This window comes from Chlorocebus sabaeus, chromosome 16, assembly GCF_047675955.1.
Source record: "Chlorocebus sabaeus isolate Y175 chromosome 16, mChlSab1.0.hap1, whole genome shotgun sequence".
Classification (NCBI taxonomy): Eukaryota; Metazoa; Chordata; class Mammalia; order Primates; family Cercopithecidae; genus Chlorocebus; species Chlorocebus sabaeus.
In genome coordinates this window covers 70,653,052-70,675,335 of record NC_132919.1, presented here as the reverse complement: position 1 = coordinate 70,675,335, position 22,284 = coordinate 70,653,052, and the positions used below count along the sequence as shown (strand labels likewise).

Genomic DNA, 22,284 nt, shown 5'->3' with positions numbered 1-22,284 from the left:
GGCATTCCATATAAGTACCTTTCCCAAGTGAGATTATTAGAGGATTTTCCAGCAGTGGACAGCTGTTCTCATCAGACTCAGGGGGGAAATCTATTTTTACTGGTCAAAGAAGCTCAGAATGACTTGGAGATTCAAGATCCTCAGCCCCCTTTGAGTTCAGATGGAAACCCTTATGCCAGGTTTCAATTCTAAAACTTCTTCCTTGTTAATCCCCTAACTTTCACATGACAGTCTTGTTGAAGTTGTGAATTCAACTTACCTTTCAATTGTGCAACTCATACAATTAAATTTAGTTAGTGTTTAATATGGGACAGTACCAGTCCTGTGGCTATAAGAAACAAGGGATTATTTTAGAGCTGCTGCTGAATCTTTTCTGGATCTCTGATTATGACTTGACATGAGATATTAAAGTCTTGAATTTGCCATTTTTCTTTCTGAAAGCACACAGTACACTCAGAAGACATCCTCCACAACAATGCTTATAATCATCATGACTGTCTTAAGAGTCAAGAGCAGCAGCAACTTGGGCTCCCAAGCCACTTATTTCAATAGGTACTTTATTTAAACAACCAAAGTAATAATGGTGATGCTATTGCATGCGATGCATTTCATTTTTCATTGGCAAGGAGTTTAACACTGGGTTCAAGCTCAGGGACTTTGCCAAAGCAATCCCCAACTCCCATCTATGAAGGTCTATTTTCCAGGACCACTCCTGGTAACAACTTTTCTGTCAATCAGCACCTAATGAGGAGACAAAATCCATGCCACTTATTTGAACATGGAAGTAGCAACTACAGGAAGCAGCTACTGACCCAAGGGTTGAAGGAACAAAGGAAGAGTTAAGAGTTATAAAAATGTATAAGTTTAGAGGCTGGGTCCTGCAGAACTGACAGTCATATTTTTTCTTGACCTGTTCTGATGTCTCTGAACTTGGAGGATAGTCCCAGTGGATCTGACTCAGAACTCTGAGGACAGGGTGCTGGCTGGCTGGAGCAAGGCCTAACATGGAGAGCTGGAAAAGCAACAATGTGGCTTGTGGATTTCATCACTAACATCACAAAGCTGAGTATAGTAGGGAGGGTGTGGAGTTCTGAGACCGCAACTTAACCAGCAGCACAGAGTAACTTATTCTGAAGCCCACAGTCTCCGAAATAGCCGTCTTTAAATCTTATAAACTTTCCCACACTTTCTTTTATATCCATTTTCTTAATTTCATTCTCTCCATAAATTTTGGAGTCAGCAGAGTTGCATTCAGATTTCAGTTTTGTTTCTAAACTTATGAGCTATGTGACTGTAAGCAAGCTATTTAACTTCTTTTAGACTTACTTATCTATAAGCCAGGATTGCAATATCTATTTCACAGGATCGGTATAGATGTTATGTGAAGCAAAGTTCGCATGATGTGTACTTGGCATGTGCACAGCATGTGGTACTAACAAGGCCACGCTGGTTCACCTCCTTCCCCTTCAGATGTGTCTTCTCCATCACTCTTCCTCCTTTTCTTTCAGCCTCTCGTACCTAGCCTTTTTTTACTCTGTCTTCTCTCTGTCTTTTCTCCTCTATTTTGTTCTTTTCTCCCCCTTTTCATTCTTGTCTCCATCCTTTAATACCCTAATTCATCTTGCTTCATCCCTTTCATTGTCCATCTACCCTTACATGGCCAGTGAAAAGACAGGCTCCCACGTTTGCTTTGGACTTGGAAATGTGTGTCTTTTTACCATTACTTAACTGTTTAGTGCACCTTATGTCTTCTTTGGTGTCATATATAGAAAATTGCCATTTTGAGAGCTTATTACAATTTACTGCATAGTGTAACGGAGTGCAGTAGCACAATCTCAGCTCACTGAAACCTCCACCTCTCAGGTTCAAGTGATTCTCCTGCCTCAGCCTCCCAAGTAGTTGGGACTACAGGCATACATCACCACGCCCAGTATTTTTTTTTTTTTTTTTTTTTTTTGTATTTTTAGTAGAGACAGGGTTTCACCATGTTGCCCAGACTGGTCTCAAACTCGTGAGCTCAGGTTATCTGCCCACTTCAGGCTCCCAGATTGCTAGGATTACAGGTGTGTACCACTGCTCCTGGCCTCAAGTAGACATTCTTTTTTTTTTTTTCTTTTTTGAGACAGAGTCTTGCTCTGTCACCCAGGCTGGAGTGCAGTGGTGCGATCTCGGCTCACTGCAAACTCTGCCTCCTGGGTTCACCTGCCATTCTCCTGCCTCAGCCTCCTGGGTAGCTGGGACTACAGGTGCCCGCCACCATGCCTGGCAAATTTTTGTATTTTTAGTAGAGACTGGGTTTCACCGTGTTAGCCAGGATGGTCTCGATCTCCTGACCTCATGATCCACCTGCCTTGGCCTCCCAAAGTGCTGGGATTACAGGTGTGAGCCACTGCGCCCAGCCTCAAGTAGACATTCTTGAATTATAAGCAGTTAAACCAGGTGATGTACAAGTGAAAACAAATACAATGGTTTCTTTGCCTAGTATATACTATTTATTAAGAAATGACAGAAGACATTGTATCACAGATATAACTGAAATATCCAGCAGGCAAGATCATTATGATCCAAAAACCAAGGGATGGATCAGATGTTAAAATGTAGAAAGTCCAGCCTACTTCTTAGAAGCTGAATGTTGGGTAATGAGCTTCCATTCTCTCTGGTGACACTTGAGGAATGTCACCTGGCTATAATTTGGTGTCTTTGATGTTGCAAAAAATGTTAGGTAAACAAGATAAATATAGATTATAAAGCATGGAGACATTAGACTTGTGGATAGCTGTCATGGATAAATTCCACAACATGTCAGTAATTTTTAATCCTGCAGAAATATCAGAAATAGTATATCCCAAGCAAATTGATCAGCAGGTGACTTTGTAGCATTTCTGTGTCCGCAGTGAAGGGTCAAGGTATTCACTGTAGAATGGAATCAGATAGAATTGTGAACTCTTATACTAGTAGTCTCCATCACAGGCAATGCAAAGTCCGAGAACTTGTTAGTGGTCCAGGGGTGGTCACGGGATGAACAGTTCAGAGATACTGTGACGTAGGCAATTGAAAATAAGCAAACTGGCTTTCAGCAAATGGGCTCACAGCAGCAGACTGGGCGGCAGCAGGACTGTCCACAGTAGGATGGGCGGCAGCAGGAGGCCTCGGCGTGGTGCAGCTGGCAGCAGGATGGGGGTGTGCAGCTCACCACGCAGCAGGGGGGCAGGTAGGTGCCCTCCACACGGCAGTCTGGGCGGCACCACCTGATACGGGTGCTCACGGATCCACTGCTGCCCTCTTGGCCATAGCCGATGCCACCACCAATGCCATAGCTGGTTCCGCAGGAGCTGGTCTGGCAGCAGCTTGGCTGACAGCAGCTGGTCTGGCAGCAGCTTGGCTGGCAGCAGCTGGAGCCACAGGTCCCACTGGTTGAGAAGCTGGGAAATCCGCAGAAGCTGGTCTGGCAGCAGCGTGGCTGGCAGCAGCTGGTCTCACAGCAGCGTGGCTGGCAGCAGCTGGTCTCACAGCAGCTTGGCTGGCAGCAGCTGGAGCCGCAGGTCCCACTGGTAGAGAAGCTGGGATATCCACAGAGGCTGGTCTGGCAGCAGGTCATGGTGTTGGGAGTTGGACTGAGAGCTGGGTTGCTTGGAGGAGTTTCTGAGTTTTGGTGGTGACTTCCACATTGGCCCTTTTATACATCTGAGCCAGCTGCTGTTTACCAAATTGTTAACATATTTTCTTTGTTTTTGTTTAAATTTGTTTCTCAGTGGATCTCTGATTGGCTTACATTGAAGTACTTATGACACATTATGAGCAATAGTTTAGAAATTACTCTGTTTTATAGTTTCTTCCAGACTCCTCATATCAGTCCTTTGCTCTTTGGAATATGTTTGTGGTTTCCCATGTTCCAAGAGTCCTTCCATTTTAGTCCAAATGAATGCTCTCATTTTATATAATAGTTATTCCGTGTGACAATCTATCCAGACCTCTAAGGCTAAGAGTAACAATTGTGTTGTTATATTTAACTATTATTTTTTCCTCCGGGATAGATAGACTAAATTCTATTAAGTTTTGGATATCTGGATATCTACTGAATTGAAGGAGTACCTTTGGTCATGCATAATTCGCAGGTTTTGCCTTGTTTTGTTCCAATGTCGTATTGAATTACCATTTATAGTTCCTTTGATTTCAACCAATTTGAAATGTGTGAATATTTTCCTGTTACAGACCAGAAATCTGTTCTTGGGAACCAAACTGACATAGTATTTAGGAAGGTATCCAGCAGAGTCCTTAGTTTGTGGTAGAACCTTAATAAATGTTTGTTGAATCTGATTCAATAAATGTTTATTGAATAGGTGGAGTAAAAGGCATGATTCATGGATATCAATACCACTCCCACATAATTAAAGAGAAATTTCAAGCTGTAGTACCTCTCATGAAAGAGTCTTGTTATTTACTGTAAAGAGACTAGGAAATGTGTTTTTTGGTTTATTTTATTTTATTTTTTGGTTTAGTACTGGAACTGGGCTCAGGAAAAAATATCTAGGAGTTGTGACACTTTGAAGAATGTACTGCCATCTACTTTATTCCTGTTGGAAATTGTGTAATCTTGTGTGTAATCCATCATTGCTACCAAGTAAATGATAGAGGTAAGTTCTGGGAGCTTGTAAATAATGTGGAAAATATGTTCCTTTCTATATTTGCATCCCATTGTATTTTGTATATTACACTCTAATGCCTAATGAAGAGTTTAAAAATTAAATGATAAAATATATTTTGTTTTGTTCTAGGTTGTGTTAACTTCTTTTTTTTTTTTTTTTTAGACAGAGTCTCGCTCTGTCACCCAGGCTGGAGTGCAGTGGCATGATCTCGGCTCACTGCAAGCTCCGCCTCCCGAGTTCATGCCCTTCTCCTGCCTCAGTCTCCTGAGTAGCTGGGACTACAGGTGTCTACTACCATGCCCGGCTAATTTGTTGTTTTTTTTTTTTTTTGGTATTTTTTAGTAAAGACAGGGTTTCACCGTGTTAGCCAGGATGGTCTCAATCTCCTGACCTCGTGATCTGCCCGCCTCGGCCTCCCAAAGTGCTGAGATTACAGGCATGAGCCACTATGCCCGGCGTGTTAACTTCTTCAGAGAACATCTTTTAAGTTGGGTTGCAAAGTGCAAAATATAATAGAGCTGTTTCAGATTTCTAACGCATCTGTCTGACAAATGGCAATGGTAGAACTCAGCAGGTGCTCTCTATAGCTGTTTCTTCTATTATAATTTAGACCAGAGATACACCTTATGCATACCTACATCAAATGAAGGTGAATACTGGGAGTTGAAGCTTAGAGAGCAATTCAGGGATCAGTGGGAAGAATGTGAAAGGCTAAGGCATAGAAATTAAACCTAAATACTCTTGGAAAATAGGTAGTATCTGGTAGATATTTTAAAATCTATTTAGAAAGTAATACAATGTCTTTAGATTTGGGGACATAAATGAAGGAGAGTATTTAGTATATAACATGGAAGGAGACATAAGATGGTAGAATTACATTTAGGTTGAAATCAATAGCTTTGATCAACCTTAAAATTTTAGCTGAAGGTCAACCTTTATTGGTCTAGACCTAATCTTAATAGATTAGAACATGCAAATATTGGAATAACTATAAAATTATTTAATTCATGGAGCATTTCTAAGTTGATGGATTCAAGCATAATTTACTTTGTATTTAATCTTTCTGGTTTAGACTTTGTGGTTATACCTTGGTATTATTATCAAATTGCAAATCCACTCTTGAATACCAGCCACAGGAAGACATGCTTAAAGGTAGAAGGTGGACATAACTCAGTTTGCTTTACACATTAAAACATTTTATTTGAATTAATCAGTGATATTCAAGGAAAAACCAGGTCTGAAGATGCATGGGCATCAAGAGAGAGTTGGGGGAGCAGAGATGTCACTGAAATGATGAACTATTCCATCCTGGTCGTCTGCTCAAGCAACGTAAGCTATCCAGAATACTGACTGATACGTGTTTCAGTGAGCGAATTCGGCACATCCACAGTGTCCTCACTAGGAGTTTCATTATCTCTGAGCAGCTTAACAACATCATGGTACTTAGCATCCAAGTAAAATTGAACAGTTCTTCAGAAATCAGCATAATTTTGCTGTGCTTCCCCTTTCATTCGTAAGCGATCAGCAACCTGGTTTTTAGCAGGTGGGCTCACAGCATTGGCAGCAGCAGGCTGGGCGGCAGCAGGACTGCCCACAGTAGGATGGGCGGCAGCAGGAGGCCTCAGCGTGGTGCAGCTGGCAGCAGGATGGGGGTGTGCAGCTTACCAGGCAGCAGGGGGGCAGGCAGGTGCCCTCCACACGGCAATCTGGGCGGCACCACCTGATACGGGTGCTCACAGCTCCACCCCTGCCCTCCTGGCCACAGCTGATGCTACCACCAATGCCACAGCCAGTTCCGCAGGAGCTGGTCTGGCAGCAGCTTGGCTGGCAGCAGCTGGTCTCACAGCAGCTTGGCTGGCAGCAACTGGAGCCACAGGTCCCACTGGTGGAACAGCTGGCCATGGTGTCAGGAGCTGGGTTGAGAGCTGTGTTGTTAAGAGAGGTTTCTGAGTTTGTGCTGCACCTTCTATATCTGTCCTTTTATATGTTCCCTAGAGCTGCATATTTACCTAACATCTTTTCTTGATGTCAATTTCAGCATGAGTCTCTGGTAATACCCGAGGTGTTTAGAAAGTTATAAATAGCATTTCAATAGCCTGCTTTTTCCATTGTTCAATTGAGTCTCATTATGTTTCTTCGTTGCCCTCCGGACTAAGTGAAGGCTCATCATGGAAGCCAAGCACAAAAGTGCCTCTTGATGCAAGTCACATGACAGACTAGCCTTGAGTCAAGTGTTGCCCTGGCATGCTTTGTCATGCTTGTCCTTTGATAACCTTTAGGCATAATTTATCTTAACTGACCATTTTTCCTTAAATGGTCACTTAACCACGATCATGGTTTTATAAACAATTGTCTAGACTTGGAAAGACTAACATTAGTGTCATCAAAACATGAACTGTAACCTGATGTATCAACTTTCAAACCAAGTATGCCTTTCTATGATCAATTTGTGCAAGTTATAGGATCCTCAGAGCTCTATCTAATATTCTTGCCTTCAGTAGTAGTGAATGTACATGTTGATAACCAAAATCTTTAATGACTTTTGCTTGTAGATTGTTTTCTGACACTATTAAATTAAACATATGTGCTAGTAATGAATACACATTGTAACAAGTCAAAGAGTACAGAGGCATATAAAGAAAAACTAATATCCTTTCCCTTCCCTGAAGATGCACACATCTCTACCAAAATTAATGCTCTAGAGGTAATCAATATTAATAATTTGGTACACATTCTTTGATACCTTTATCCCTGCTTCTGCAAATATAAACCAGCATATATACATATGTATCTTCTATTTCAGTAAAGTTTGGGTCTCCTACACGTTTATACATACACATTTTTAATTGTGGTAAAATATACATACCATAAAATTCATGAATCATTTAAGTTAACCATCTTAACTATTTGTAAATAGTCTTGTCACCCTTGTTGAAAATCGTTTGTCCACATTCACATGCAGAAGAATGAAATTAGACCATTATCTCACATCATATACAAAAACCAAGTTACAATGGATTAAAAGACTGAAATGTAAGAAAGACTCAAAATGAAAACTATTAGAAGAAAATAGAGGCAAACTCCACGACTTTTGCCTGGCCAATGATATTGTGAACATGAACTCAAAAGCATCAGCAAAAATAGAACAATGGGATTACGTCAAACTAAAAAGCTTCTGCACAGCCAATAAAACACTAAACTGAGTGAAGAGACAAACCACAGATGGGAGAAAATATTTACAAACCACATATCTGATAAGGGGTAATATCCAAAATATAGAAGAAACTCAAACAACTCAATACCTGTAGTAAGAAAACAAATAACATAATTGAAAAATGGGCAAAGAATCTACATAGACACTTCTCAAAAAGAGATCTACAAATGGCCAACAGGTATATGAAAAAGTTTTCAAAATCACTGATCATCAAATAATGCAAATTGAAACCACAATGAGATATCATCTCACATATGTTATATGGTTATTATCAAAAAGACAAAAGATAGCAAGTGTTGGAGAGGAAGTGTAGAAAACAGAACTCTGGCACACTGTTGGTGGAAATGTAAATTAGTACAGTCTTTATGGAAAACAATATGAAGGTTCTTGAAAACATTAAAAATAGAACTGTCATATAATCAAGCAATCCCACTTCTGTGTATATACCCGAAGGAAACTAAATCAGTATTTTAAAGAGACATCTGCATTCCCATGTTCATTGCAGCATTACTCCCAATATCCAAGATATGGAAGCAACCTAAGTGTCCATGTCCATCATTAAAAGAGTGGATAAATAAAATGTGACACACACACACTCACACACTGGAATATTCTTAGTCATAAAAGAAGGAAATCCTGCTATTTGGGGCAACGCAGATGAAACTTGAGAACATTATACTAAGTGAAATAAGTCAGACAAAGAAAAAGACTAATATTGCACTTTCTCACTTACAAGTGGAATACAAAAAAGTTGAATTCATAGAAGTAGAAAGTAGAATGGTGGTTACCAGGGGCTAGGGTGGTGGTGGAGTGTGTTGGGGAGATGTTGGTCAAAGGATTACAAAATTTCAGTTAGATAAGAGGAATAAATTCAAGAGATCTATTGTACGACATAGTGACTATAGTTCATAACAATATGTTATAGTCTTGAAAATTGCTAAGAGAGTAGATTTTGTGTTTTCACTACAAAAAAATTATGTGAGGTAAAGCATATGTTAATTAGTTTGATTTAGCCATTGTACAAAGTATGCATATTTCGAAACAATGTGTTGTACACATAAATACATATAACTTTTGTCAATTCAAATAAATAAATAAATAAACTCATTTAACCGTGTATGTATTTGAGAGTTTATTTCCAGGCTCTCTGTTCTTTTCCATTGCTTTTTATGTCTGTCTTTATGTCAGTACCACACTGTTATGATTACTGTAGCTTTGCAGTACATGTTGAAATAGGAAAATGTGAGACCAACTTTGTTCTTTTTTAAGATTGTTTTGGCTATATAGGACCCCTTCTGATTTCGTATGTATTTTAGGATGGATTTTTTTTTCTTTTATTTCTGCAAAAACATCATTGGGATTTTTATAGGGTTTGCATTAAATCTGTAGATTTTCTGGGTAGTATTGACATCTTAATAATATTAAATCCTACAATTAATGATCTCAGGATGTCTTTTCATTTATTTGTATCTTCTTTAATTTCTTTCAGTAACATTTTGTAGTTTCTGGTGTACAAGTCTTTCCCTTCCAAGGTTAAGTTTGTTCCTAAGTATTTTATTCTTTATTTTATTATTATTATTATTTTTTGAGATGGAGTCTCACTCTATCACCCAGGCTGGAGTGCAGTGGCACAATCTCGGCTCACTGTAACCTCCACCTCCTGGGTTCAAGCAATTCTCTTGCCTCAGCCTCCCCAGTAGCTGGTACCATAGGCATCCACGGCTATGCCTGGCTAATAAGTAATATTCTGGCTCTGGATTCAGAGATTTTTACTTTTTATTTTTTTCAAAATGGGGTCTTGCTCTATCACCCAGGCTGGAGTGCAATGACACAATCTTGGCTCACTGCAACCTCCACCTCCTGGGTTCAAGCAATTCTCTTGCCTCAGCCTCCTGAGTAGCTAGGATTACAGGTGCGTGCCATGATGCCCGGCTAATTTTTTGTACTTTTAGTAGAGATGGGGTTTCACCAGGTTGGCCAAGCTGATCTCGAACTCCTGACCTAGTGATCTGCCCACCTCCACCTCCCAAAATGCTGGGATTACAGGTGTGAGCCGCCGCACCCAGCCAGAGATTTTGATTTCTGTAACTTCCTGGTTGTGAAAGCACTGTGTAAGGTTAAGTTATGGTAACAGAGCCTTTACCATTTCTGAGGCCATAAATAACTACATTTACTCTGTGTTTTTACGGGCATTAACCTCCACTGGATCTCTGGATAACAAATTTCCTAATGTGGTATTAGAAGAGAAGGGATATCAAAAGCAGATTAAAATTTTTCATATGACATCCTATGAAATATACATCCTGAATACACTCAATGAAAAAAAAAGACATGTTTGTTGCACCAATAGTTACAATTTATTAGACATTGATGTATTATTCCTCTTTCATAGGGGGTGCAATTTGCAGGGTGGTGGAATAGAGAAAGTGAGTGTCCTGAGAAGAACAGATGGCTCTTCCATGGTCTTGTCGGCACTGAGACTCAGAGTGTGGGCTTCAATGCTTGTAAAGGGTCAGTTTCAAGGTAAATCGGCTTTTTCATTTATTGGGTCAAATTTGTATTTTGGCATCCTCAGAGAGAAGAGCAAGGTCTTTCTAGAATTGAAAGGAATCAGATAATTCTGAGGCCTAAATATTTGGTAACCCCCATAACAAAGCCAAAGAAAAGTTCAAGAATTTGTTAGTGGTCCACAAGTGCTTGAAGAAATAATCCGTTCATGAATTGAACTGAAAGTGGAAATTTCAAGTTGAAAATTGGCAAACTGGCTTTTAGCAGCTGGGCTCGCAGGAGTAGCAGCAGCAGACTGGGCGGCAGCAGGACTGTCCACAGTAGGATGGGCGGCAGCAGGAGGCCTCGGCATGGTGCAGCTGGCAGCAGGATGGGGGTGTGCAGCTCACCACACAGCAGGGGGGCAAGTAGGTGCCCTCCACACGGCAGTCTGGGCGGCACCACCTGATACGGGTGCTCACAGCTCCACTGCTGCCCTCCTGGCCATAGCCGATGCCACCACCAATGCCATAGCTGGTTCCGCAGGAGCTGGTCTGGCAGCAGCTTGGCTGACAGCAGCTGGTCTCACAGCAGCGTGGCTGGCAGCAGCTGGTCTGGCAGCAGCTTGGCTGGCAGCAGCTGGAGCCACAAGTCCCACTGGTTGAGAAGCTGGGAAATCCGCAGAAGCTGGTCTGGCAGCAGCTTGGCTGGCAGCAGCTGGTCTCACAGCAGCGTGGCTGGCAGCAGCTGGTCTCACAGCAGCTTGGCTGGCAGCAGCTGGAGCCGCAGGTCCCACTGGTGGAGCAGCTGGGAAATCCGCAGAAGCTGGTCTGACAGCAGGCCATGGTGTCAGGAGTTGGTCTGAATGGGTTGCTTGGAGGAGTTTCTGAGTTTTGGTGATGGCTGCCACACTGGGCCTTTTATAAGCCTTGGCCAGCTACTGTTTACATAATTTCTGAAGTCTCTTCCTTATTTGTGTTTGATAATTTGTCTCTGAATGATAATTGGCCTCTCCCTGAGTTATTTGTTGAACCTTCTGGGAGCCTTTGAAAGTTGATTGTATTTGGTCTGCAATTAAGCTTCCTTACCATGGTCAAGTAGTCATTGGCATTAATTAGGAATATGATCCCTAACTCCCCATGTTTCTTAAAATTTTCTCATGGTCGAGGAATAATTGACTGATGCTTCACCTTTAAGGATTGTCAATATTATTCAGTGTTGGCCCTTACAACTGGGTGATTGGGTCTCACATGACAGTTTAATTCCCTCCAATTTTAACTGCGGCTCCTTCTCTACCTTCCTTATCTTCCTTTTGACTGTGAAGCAAGACTATATTCAGCTGGCCAGAAAGGGATGCTTTCTTGGGCCAGGGAGATTTGCATTAATTGCTATTCATAACATTTTTCCATCACTGATTATGTGCCTAAATGGTTCTGAGTACTTTGTATGTATCAACTTGCTGAATTTTGACAGCAATCTGTGGGCTAGGTATCACTGCCACTCCCATCAACCATGTGAGAAAACGGAGCCACAACAGATTGAAGTAACTTACCCAAGTTCACACTAGTATCTAGTGAATCTGAAATTTGAATCCACACCCTCTGATTCCAGACTAAACTCTTTAAACACTATAGTCAATTCTTTCTCTCTCCCTTCCTTCCTTCCTTCCTTCTTCCTTCTTCTTCCTTTTCTTTCTTTCTCTTTCTTTTCTTTCTCTTTCTTTCTTTCTTTCTTTCTTTCTTTCTTTCTTTCTTTCTTTCTTTCTTTCTTTCTTTCTTTCTTTCTTTCTCTCTCTCTCTCTCTCTCTCTCTCTTCTTTTTTTATGTAAGCAGTCGTTAGAAGGAAAATCCAAGTGTGAAAGCAAGATGTAAAAATGTGCTTCCTTTCTTATAGACTTTTTTGAGAGTAAAAGGAAGGAAGGGGGAACATAGGGTAAGTAATAACACTGTTTACTAGAGCCATTCCTAGAGATTTTATTTATTTATTAACAGCATAATAAGCACACTTCAAGAAAATCTTAAGTGCTAAAAAAGTTAACCTCCTTGACTTGTGACTTTGTCTCATCTTTTATCTTAGGATATTCTATAGATTTAGATTTTTTGACTGCATAAAATTATACTTTTAACATATTAATACTGGAGTATGGGATTTACTACAGTGTGTTAGATCTGCTGTATGCAGTTTATTATAGATATTAGAGACTAATCTAGTGAACTGGAAAGTTTATATAATTTGAATGAGGCAACTGATGATGGTGAAGATAAACGTTTTGTTTAGATGCAATAAAAGGTGATGAGGCCTCCATGGAGTATGAGCTCATTGCAGAGAAATGCAAGTTACAGTGCTACTCTTGGGTTTTGAACCAGAACACCAAATGGTAGTTCCGCTTCTCTAGAAATGACAGCTTTGAGTTTACGTCATAACTCTTTCTGAGTCAGAATTAAGTCATTTTCAAATCCCACATCAAATTTGGTTTAAAAGATGTGATTCTTTGTAAATTCCTTGCTTCTTCTTAAGCAAAGCTATATCACAGATTCTTTGATTAGCTAGTATTTTTTATGTTGGAAGTTTGAAATATGTGGATGTGTCATGACAAGAATCTCAGGAGCTATTTAATTCAGATCTAAACTTAGCAGAATCTTTGATACTAAACAGTTGTGTCTCCTTTTGCAAAAGGCTCAGATATCTGAGGACTTGAAATACATTATTGATAAGAGCACTGGAGACAGTGGCGTTGCATATCGGTTCTCCCTTTCTGGGCTTTTCTACTGTGGCACCATTTTCAACATCTTCCTCAGTGCAAAATTTAAGGTATAACACTTACTTGAGAATTTGACTCCTGTGCCACAGAATGAAGACTAATCTGAACATTCCCTTACCTCCTCTAAGTAAATTAAGGAAATGAAATTTATATTATTTCACTTTACATAATATCCTCCAAGTTTAGATATGTTGTAATATGTGACCGAATTTCCTTCTTTTAACAGACTCAATAGTATTCCGTTGTGTGTATATACCACATTTCTTATTCCTGTGCTTATTCCCTCTGGTTTTCATTACTTCATTTAAGTGATGGGTTCCAGACCATTCCAGTACCATAAGAAGAAAGAATATGTTTGTCTATTATTCTTGAACATTGGACTTTGGCTTAACACAGATACTAATGTTTGAAATTATTTTCACTTAAGATATCATGGTTCTGATTTTTAGTTACAAGTTCTGGGGATTCTTCCAATTTCTTCATCTCCATTTTACTAGTTCTCTAATTCAGTTGTGACTGCCTTACTTAGATTCTCAAGAAATAAAGCATGATTGATGTACCAGTCAAATGAATACAGCATTCCTACGTAGGGCTTCTGTGCTTCTGCTCTGGGCTTCCAGCCTAGTAATCTAGACCGGATAACACATAAACTTCAAGGACCTCATCTTACCCCCAACTTTTATCTTAGGCCAAGTCACAAGGTCTATCTCTTCCCTCCTGAATGCCAACCAGGCTTTTTGGGGTGCTGCTGAGCCAAAGTCCTTTTAATTAAAAGGTACATCTAATCTAAACCCTCTCAGCGACAACAGAGCTCTAAATGAGGGGAATAAAATGTTGACCACATTGCAGGGCCATTGTGTGTAGATGTACAGGTCGTGCCCTGATGTGGGGCTCTGTGGCTCTGTCCACTCAGAGGAAGGAGCATATTATTTCTTACATCAAGCTGGAGGCTCGACAAGCTGTACACCCCTCTGTCTGTATCCTCCCCAAAGTGGTACCTTTTCCTAATTCCTGTAAAGTTGTGCTAGCAGAGGTCCTGTTCTTTTGATTTTTAAAAATTGAGGTGAAATTCACATAACCTACAATTAACCATTTTCAAGTGTGTAACTGAGTGACGTATAGTATGTTCATAATGTTGTGCAACATCGTCTCTTTCTAGTTTCAAAAACTTTTCCATCATCCCAGAGGAACGCCCCCATGACCTTTAAGCAATCACTTCCCATACCCCTCTATCCCCAGTCACTGGCTCACCACTTTGATTTAACGATGAAAGATTTTATCCCTTGGAATGAAAGCCTCACTATGTGTCTTTTATTTAATACTTGCTTCATCTAGAACTCTCTCTGAAAATTAGAATAAGAATGGTGATAGTATACAGCCAACATCACATTCATTTATATCTATCCTTGCAGTGAACATTTATTTTCTGCTTCACAATACCTAAGAAGATTATACAGATATTATAAAAACATCAGTTTATACTCCCTTTCACCATTTTTCGAAGTATATTTTGAGGAGTATTGGTGTTACAGGGTGTTAACAGGTAATATAAAAATAGAGTTTTCTGGCTAAGTTAGTTTGGGAGTGATGGTTATAGAGTTCTCTTCCTTCCTTCCTTCCTTCCTTCCTTCCTTCCTTCCTTCCTTCCTTCCTTCCTTCCTTCCTTCCTTCTTTTTTTCTCTGTCTTTCTTTTCTTTTCTTTTCTTTTCTTTCTTTCTTTCTTTCTTTCTTTCTTTCTTTCTTTCTTTCTTTCTTTTCTTTCTTTCTCTTTCTCTCTTTCCTCTCTCTCCTTCCTTCCTTCCTTCCTTCCTTCCTTCCTTCCTTCCTTTCTTTCTTTCTTTCTTTCTTTCTTTCTTTCTTTCTTTCTTTCTTTCTTTCTTTCTTTCTTTCTCTCTTTCTTTCTCTCTTTCTTTCTCTCTCCCTCTCTCTCTCTCTTTTCCTTCCTTCCTTCCTTCCTTCCTTCCTTCCTTCCTTCCTTCCTTCCTTCCTTCTTTCCTTCCTTCTTTCTTTCTTTCTTTTGAGACAGACTCTCACTCTGTCACCCAGGCTGTAGTGTAGTGGTGTAATCTTGTTTCACTGCCACCTCTACCTCCTGGATTCAAGTGATTCTCCTGCTTCAGGCTGTGAGACCACAGGTGCCCACCATGACGCCTGGCTAATTTTTGTAGTTTTAGTAGAGACGAGGTTTTGCCATGTTTGCCATGCTGGTCTCGAACTTGTGACCTCAGGTGATCCACCTGCCTCAGCCTCCAAAAGTGCTGGGATGATAGGTGTGAGCCACTGAGCCCGGCCACTGGTTATAGAGCTTTCTTTATTGCAGGGTATCTCAGTCCGTTTAATATTCCAAGGTGGCTTTATAAACTTGCAAGATGGTGATAATGCATACAACATTATTTAACCACTGTATATTTTTTCCTCTTTGGGCATCTGAAGCGATTACTGGTCAATGTGTTGCCTGTTTAGGAAATTATCTACTCTCTTATGCCTGGAAGGGATGTTGTCGGTAATGACTCAGTTCTCTCATTTTCCAAATTAGAAATAGGTACCCAGGCAAGCGAAGGGACTTGCTCAAGGATTCATGGATAGCTGGTTACAAAGCTGGGACTAGAACTCAGGAGTCTGTATTTGCTTTTTGTTCTTCCTTTTCTAGAAGGAAAAAAAAACACACTCAAATGTTCTTTCTGTTTTCTCACTCAACAACAATCAACATAGAAGATTTCTTTTTTTCTTCTTTTCTTTTCTTTCTTTTCTTTTTTTTCTTTTTCTTTTTTTTTTTTTTTTTTTGAGACGGAGTTTCGCTCTGTTGCCCAGTCTGGAGTGCAGTGGCGCGATCTCGGCTCACTGCAAGCTTCAACCCCCCGGGTTCATGCCGTTCTCCTGCCTCAGCCTCCTGAGTAGCTGGGACTACAGGCGCCCGCCACCACGCCCTATCACCAGGTAAATAGCGTTAGAATGGAATTGGAGTGGAGAACACGCAGCTGGTATCTGCTGCATCATTTATTTCCTTGCTTATTGATGGGGAGAAATTTGGCCTGTGGCCTAATGTGTTCTCCAATTCCATTCTAATGCTGTTTACCTGGCGATAGCATCAGGTTTTACAGGGTGAGGGCTCAGTCCCGTAAGACTGCCCCCTACTTCCAGTGCCAAGCACACAAGCTCCAGGTTGTTTTGCCTGTGCTTCCGACCGACCAGCCATAAGTTGGGAATTCCACGACCCCCTCCTTAAGTTTGATGAGTGTGCTAGAGAGGCTCCCAGGACTCAGGGAAACATTTAGTTTATTGGTTTATGATAAAGACCATTACAAAAGGTACAGAAGAAGAGAGGCATAGGGTAAGGTGTGGGGGAAGGGGTATGAGGAGCTTTCATAACCTCTCTGGGAACAGCACATTCCAGGAACCTCCACACATTCAGCTCTCTGGAAGCTCCTCAAATTCCGTGGTTTTTTTTTTTTTTTTTTTTTTTTTTTTGACGTTCTATGGAGACTTCAGTGGATGGGCATGATGGACAACCATTAGAAACGTGATTGGACAAAAAGAGTATGATGTAATGTTAGTAGAGTGAGTGGTGAAACCCGGTAAGGCCTGTCTGTTCAGATCCTTCTTGGTCACTCTGTGCAGCCTTCCTTCCTCCAGGGCACGGGGCAGAACCTCTTCTGAAATGGGGATCTTAAGACCTACAAGCAGACAAGGAAGGTAGGAGAATATCTTGACGGCCAGTGCCAAGAACAATGGGGGAAGATTCTTGCCTTGAGGAGTAAAAGGGGCAGGTGAAAAGAGGGCAGGAGAAGGCCAGAGCGAGAGAGAGCAAAAGAGCGCGCGCGCGCGAGAGAGAGAGAGAGAGAGAAAGAGGGGGGGGGGAGAGAGAGAGAGAGAGAGAGATTCTGTTTTCTGAGGTCTGCTTCTGAAGTCTAAAGTGCCCTAACATCATAAAAAGGGCTATGGGAGTTATGAGTCTAGGACCTTGAATAAAATGTGTATGTTTGTTATGTGCTATTACTCTATAATCTTGTGTTTGTATTCTTTCACAATTTTTATTGTGTTTTTGTGTATCATAGATGATAGAAATAATTGTACACAACCTCATATATGAATGAATGAATGGACAAATGAATAGATTTGACAGAACCTCAAGAAGCTGAATAACATGAAATTCCTTTTTATAAAATCAGTCTATTGGAATACCCAGCCCACCACTTAGCACATGTGAGAACCTTAGGACACAGTTCCTAAATGCTGTCATGTTCCTTTAATCATATGTCTTAGCTGCAAAATATTGGACCATTTAACGGTAAAACAAAAGAAAATTACTTTTAAAGATCATCATTAAAAGCAAAAATACAGAAAAACCATAGTGCCATGTCATGTTGATGTTTTGAAAAATCCCAGTACCCCAATATCTGTGGCAAATTTCAAAGCAAAGAAAGTTCTAACGACTTCATCATTGAAAACCTTTATTAAATTTAAGTCCCAATAACTGTTGAAATATTTCGGATGATATTTATAGTAAAATATTATCTAACTCTTTTCACATTGTAGGACTTTGGCTGACATCCAGGTCTAGGAAAAAAATTTAGTCTTCCATTGTAAATGAATTTACATCCTAGAGAATTTATGTGGCTGTGTGATGAGAGGTTGCAAGTCCAGTGATAGGTGCTGGAGTTCAGAAGATCGTTAGGATTCTAATTTGGCTAGTTTTAAAGTGCCATCTTATTAGGATTCCCAGTAGAAGGAGGTTTTCAACAAGTGGGCTCACAGGAGTAGCAGCAGCAGACTGGGCGGCAGCAGGACTGTCCACAGTAGGACGGGCGGCAGCAGGAGGCCTCGGCGTGGTGCAGCTGGCAGCAGGATGGGGGTGTGCAGCTCACCACACAGCAGGGGGGCAGGTAGGTGCCCTCCACACGGCAGTCTGGGCGGCACCACCTGATACGGGTGCTCACAGCTCCACCGCTGCCTTCCTGGCCATAGCTGATGCCACCACCAATGCCATAGCTGGTTCCGCAGGAGCTGGTCTGGCAGCAGCTTGGCTGACAGCAGCTGGTCTCACAGCAGCTTGGCTGGCAGCAGCTAGTTTCACAGCAGCTTGGCTGGCAGCAGCTGGAGCCACAAGTCCCACTGGTTGAGAAGCTGGGAAACCCACAGAAGCTGGTCTGGCAGCAGCTTGGCTGGCAGCAGCTGGTCTCACAGCAGCGTGGCTGGCAGCAGCTGGTCTCACAGCAGCTTGGCTGGCAGCAGCTGGAGCCGCAGGTCCCACTGGTGGAGCAGCTGGGAAATCCGCAGAAGCTGGTCTGACAGCAGGCCATGGTGTCAGGAGTTGGTCTGAAGTTTGGGTTGCTTGGAGGAGTTTCTGAGTTGTGGCTGCCTATTCCACCTCGGGCTTTTTATAAGTCTTGACCAATTCCTCTATCTGTGGCGAGCAACATTTTTATCTTGTTACTCTTTAAACCAGCCTTTCTAGGGCCCTCTGATGGTTCAAATGCTGAATTGTTTTAAATATATCTTGAAATTGATTTTTCCTTATTGCTCAGCTAATACTCACCAAATGTGTTTGTCCTTGGTAAAAATGTTAACATTTTGTTTTCAAACAATGGTGTAATTTCTACTTGAGCTTCAGCTTCAGTTTTGCACCTGTGGGCATATCATCTGACAAGGTGACTCTCACCCGTAAGATGATGTGATTTTGGGGATTGTATTCACCAAACTTCAAGTCTCCAGAAAAGAATTATGAATCATGACTGTCCTTATGTAAGACTGCTTTATATTTTTAGACTAGTAAGATTATACTCTCTCTCTATAATCTTATTAGCCAGATAGAAATTCTGATAAACTCTACATTCATAGAAATTCATAGATTTTTCACTGAAATGAAATCTTTCCAATTTCTGTGATATCTCCTGAACTTCACATTCATATCTGAGGAAACATTGATCACTCAGGAGGATATATAAAACAAAACCTGTTCAATTCCAATGTCCCTTAAAAGAGAGGCTAAAATTCATATTCAGTAATTGGAAAAAGATTGCAAAATATTTTAATGAAATTTATACTTCTCTATGAAAGACAAAAATCACCGGTATATAGATTATCTGGCATATAATTTCTCAAAGGCAGAATTTATTTTTAATTTATGTCATTTCACATTACTAAACTATGTGTCCTGTGAAAAGATATTAGACCAAAGAGCATGACAACTGAATTTAGGAAGGGAAATCAATCAAAGAAAAAGCAAGTGTTAGAAAATACTTTTTTCTGCTTTATAAGGCAGGTTAGAAAATGGGTGACCAAATATAGTTCAAGAGGTGTAGTATAATAAATGCAAAGAGATTAAGATAAATTTCGACAAAATAAAAGTTAAAACAATTCCTGGCCATTACTAGAAGAAAGAATGTGATAAAATATTTTCTACTGGGAGTTTAGGGTTACATAACATACATGAAAAAAGTCTGGACAAAAACATATTATTTCTACTTGGGGTAGGTTTATTTCTCCCTTCCCATCATGAATAGAAACACATAGTTAGCATTTTATGAGGTGGTGGTGTTTGTACAGGAATAGGGTTATATTACAATGTGATTCATGCCAGCATCAGTAAAGATGTTCATGTCATATGGTAACTATGACTGTAGGTATGACATTGAAAATGGTTACATGTAATCACTGAACGTTGGAGATCAAAAATGTGTAAATTATCTTTTTCCACCACTTAATTTTATAGGTGTAGAAACTGACATCATTCTTATTGTAAATAGCACATATTTATTAACTTCTACTATGCCCGGAGCACTAAAGGCTTATACAGAAAGCAGGTCCCCATCTGTTTGTTTCATATCTTGCTCTAGTATAAAAATCAGTGTAGTAGTAACAGGAGGGATTAATCAAGGAAAAGAGTTGAGTAAAGAACTGTTTAGTCTCAAAGTTCTAAATGGGAACATTGGTGGTGTGGTATGGAGCACTTTTCATTTTCACTTAACATTAGTTGGTGTTAGAATACTCTTGAGTCTTGGAGAGGTTAAGCGACTTGTTCCATTCCCACAGTATACAACTAGAAGAGCTGGGTATAAAACTCCTATCACTGATTCCTAGACCAGTTCTTTTTATTTTATACCATGCTACTTTTCAGAATCAATTAATGTTAGTAAAGCTCTCTGTATTTGTCTTTTTTTCTTAAAAAAGGTATTTTGTAATAGCTCAAGAATATAAATATTAGATGGTAGATGACACTATGGACTAGCAATTTTAAATACACAATAAATAAGTATAAATATGTTAGAGTTCTTTTAAGTATCTGGACCAGAGACTTTTTAAAAAAAATTATTATTATACTTTAAGTTCTAGGGTACATGTGCACAATATGCAGGTTTGTTACATATGTATACATGTGCCATGTTGGTGTACTGCACCCATTAACTCGTCATTTACATTAGGTATATCTCCTAATGCTATCCCTCCCCCCTCCCCCCTCCCCCCTCCCCCCTCCCCACAATAGGCCCCGGTGTGGACCAGAGACTTATAATTGGAATAAATCACATTTGCTTCCTAGTCGTTTTTTGTTTCCCACATTCAACTAAGTTAATATACTTTCTGGGTTTCTACATCTGCCATACTCATTGTGTCTTCTTTATTCCATGGGTATTATCTTAGTTGACTTCTTATTGTACATCGCTTGGACCAGGGCAATATCTTCCTGATTAGTTTCTGTATAGTTCTGTGCAACTTATTTCTCTGGTCTTTGACCTCTGTCTTTATAAGGTGCTATCATGAGAATTGTCCCAATGCCCAGCTCTTGTTATGCCATTTTCCTGCCCCAAAGCTTTCAACAGCTCCTTACTGCTTATTGCATTAAGGGTGTACTCCCTTGTCTAGTATTCAAAGCATACAAATTTTCCAAATCTTTCTTTCACTAGCACTCTCTATATATCCAGTGCCCCCAGCCAAACTGTACTCTGAACAATGCTATGGTTCCCCTCCCTCCATACCTTTGCTCATACTATTTCTATTGCTACGAATGCCATCCCTCTGATCTGGGTAGCACAATCTGAACCCATATAAAATGTTAGCTTCTCTTTTCAATCTTTCTTTTTTTCCCCAATAGTGACTTCTGTGTTGACACCACACAGTGTTGTACTTTTATTTTTTCATATTCTACTTTTTAGATGAATTATAGGTGAATATGACTCATGTCCCTAGAAGCTTTTTGAAGAGGGGAACATTTTTAATTCAATTTTAATTTCGATTTTATACCATGTAGCCTGTGACTTGCATATGGTAGGCAAACAGTGCATTTAGACCCTATTTGTCAACGTATTTAAAAACAACCCAAAATGGATTAAATACTTAAATATAAGACCGCAAATAATAAAACTACTAGAAGAAAACATACAGGAAGCATTTTATGGCACTGGTCTGGGCAATGGTTTTTTTCTTGGGGGGATAAGACCTCAAAGGCACAGGCAACAAAAGTGAAGGTAGACAAATGGGATTATATAAAAGTAAAAACCTTCTGCACAGCAAAGGAAATAATCAAATCAACAGAGTGAAGAGACAACCTAGAGAATGGGAGAAAATATTTTCAAACTATGCATCTGACCAGGGGTTAATATCCAGAATATATAAGGAACTTGAACAACTCAACAGTGAATAACGATAATAAATCCAATTAAAAATAGGTAAAAGACCTGAATAGATATTTCACAAAAGAAAACACACAAATGGCCAACACATATATGAAGAAGTGCTCAGCATCACTAATCATCATGAAATGCAGATCAAAACCACAATGAGATACCATATCACCCCAATTAGAATGGCTATTATCAAAAATACAAAAAAGTAACAAATCCTGGTGTGGATGTGGTAAAAGGGGAGCTCATACAAGGTTGGAGGGAATGTAAAGTAGCTAGCCATTATGGAAAATAGTATGGAGGGTCCCCCCAAAATAGAACTACCATATGATCCAGCAATCCCATTATTGAGTATATGTCCAAAAGAAATGAAATCAGTATGTTGAGGAGATATCTGCACTTCCATGTTTGTTGCAGCACTATTCACAGCAGCCAACATATGAAAACAATCTAAGTGTCCATCAATGGATGAATGGATAGAGAAAATATGACACACACTCTCACACATACACAATGAAAACTATCAGCCATAAAAACAATGAAATACTGTCATGTGCA

General features: G+C 40.1%; 4 protein-coding genes and 1 long non-coding RNA gene across 7 annotated transcripts in view; 1 reads left to right on the top strand and 4 right to left on the bottom strand.

Moving 5' to 3' along the window:
- Positions 1-22,284, top strand: part of LOC103243476 (uncharacterized) — a 338,326-nt gene that overhangs the window by 210,772 nt on the left and 105,270 nt on the right. For 2 of the 3 annotated variants that reach the window (XR_012088911.1, XR_012088910.1), the window contains 2 exons: positions 4,500-4,634; positions 10,253-10,383. This is a non-coding gene — a long non-coding RNA (uncharacterized lncRNA). Of the gene's footprint in view, positions 1-4,499; positions 4,635-10,252; positions 10,384-16,674; positions 16,802-22,284 lie in introns of those variants that run through there. The other variant, XR_005238761.2, reaches the window with a different exon arrangement.
- LOC103243497 (keratin-associated protein 1-1) lies at positions 220-4,297 on the bottom strand. Its single transcript, XM_073005323.1, has one exon. The coding sequence runs from the start codon at positions 3,596-3,598 to the stop codon at positions 3,074-3,076; it is 525 nt and encodes a 174-aa protein (XP_072861424.1). The 5' UTR covers positions 3,599-4,297; the 3' UTR covers positions 220-3,073.
- Positions 5,821-6,796, bottom strand: KRTAP1-4 (keratin associated protein 1-4). Its single transcript, XM_037993493.2, has one exon. It carries the CDS (start codon positions 6,546-6,548, stop codon positions 6,183-6,185), a length of 366 nt encoding a protein of 121 aa, XP_037849421.2. The 5' UTR covers positions 6,549-6,796; the 3' UTR covers positions 5,821-6,182.
- KRTAP1-3 (keratin-associated protein 1-5) lies at positions 10,398-11,439 on the bottom strand. Its single transcript, XM_008012771.3, has one exon. It carries the CDS (start codon positions 11,190-11,192, stop codon positions 10,629-10,631), a length of 564 nt encoding a protein of 187 aa, XP_008010962.3. The 5' UTR covers positions 11,193-11,439; the 3' UTR covers positions 10,398-10,628.
- On the bottom strand, positions 17,545-18,746 carry LOC103243485 (keratin-associated protein 1-5). Its single transcript, XM_008012755.3, has one exon. It carries the CDS (start codon positions 18,406-18,408, stop codon positions 17,845-17,847), a length of 564 nt encoding a protein of 187 aa, XP_008010946.2. The 5' UTR covers positions 18,409-18,746; the 3' UTR covers positions 17,545-17,844.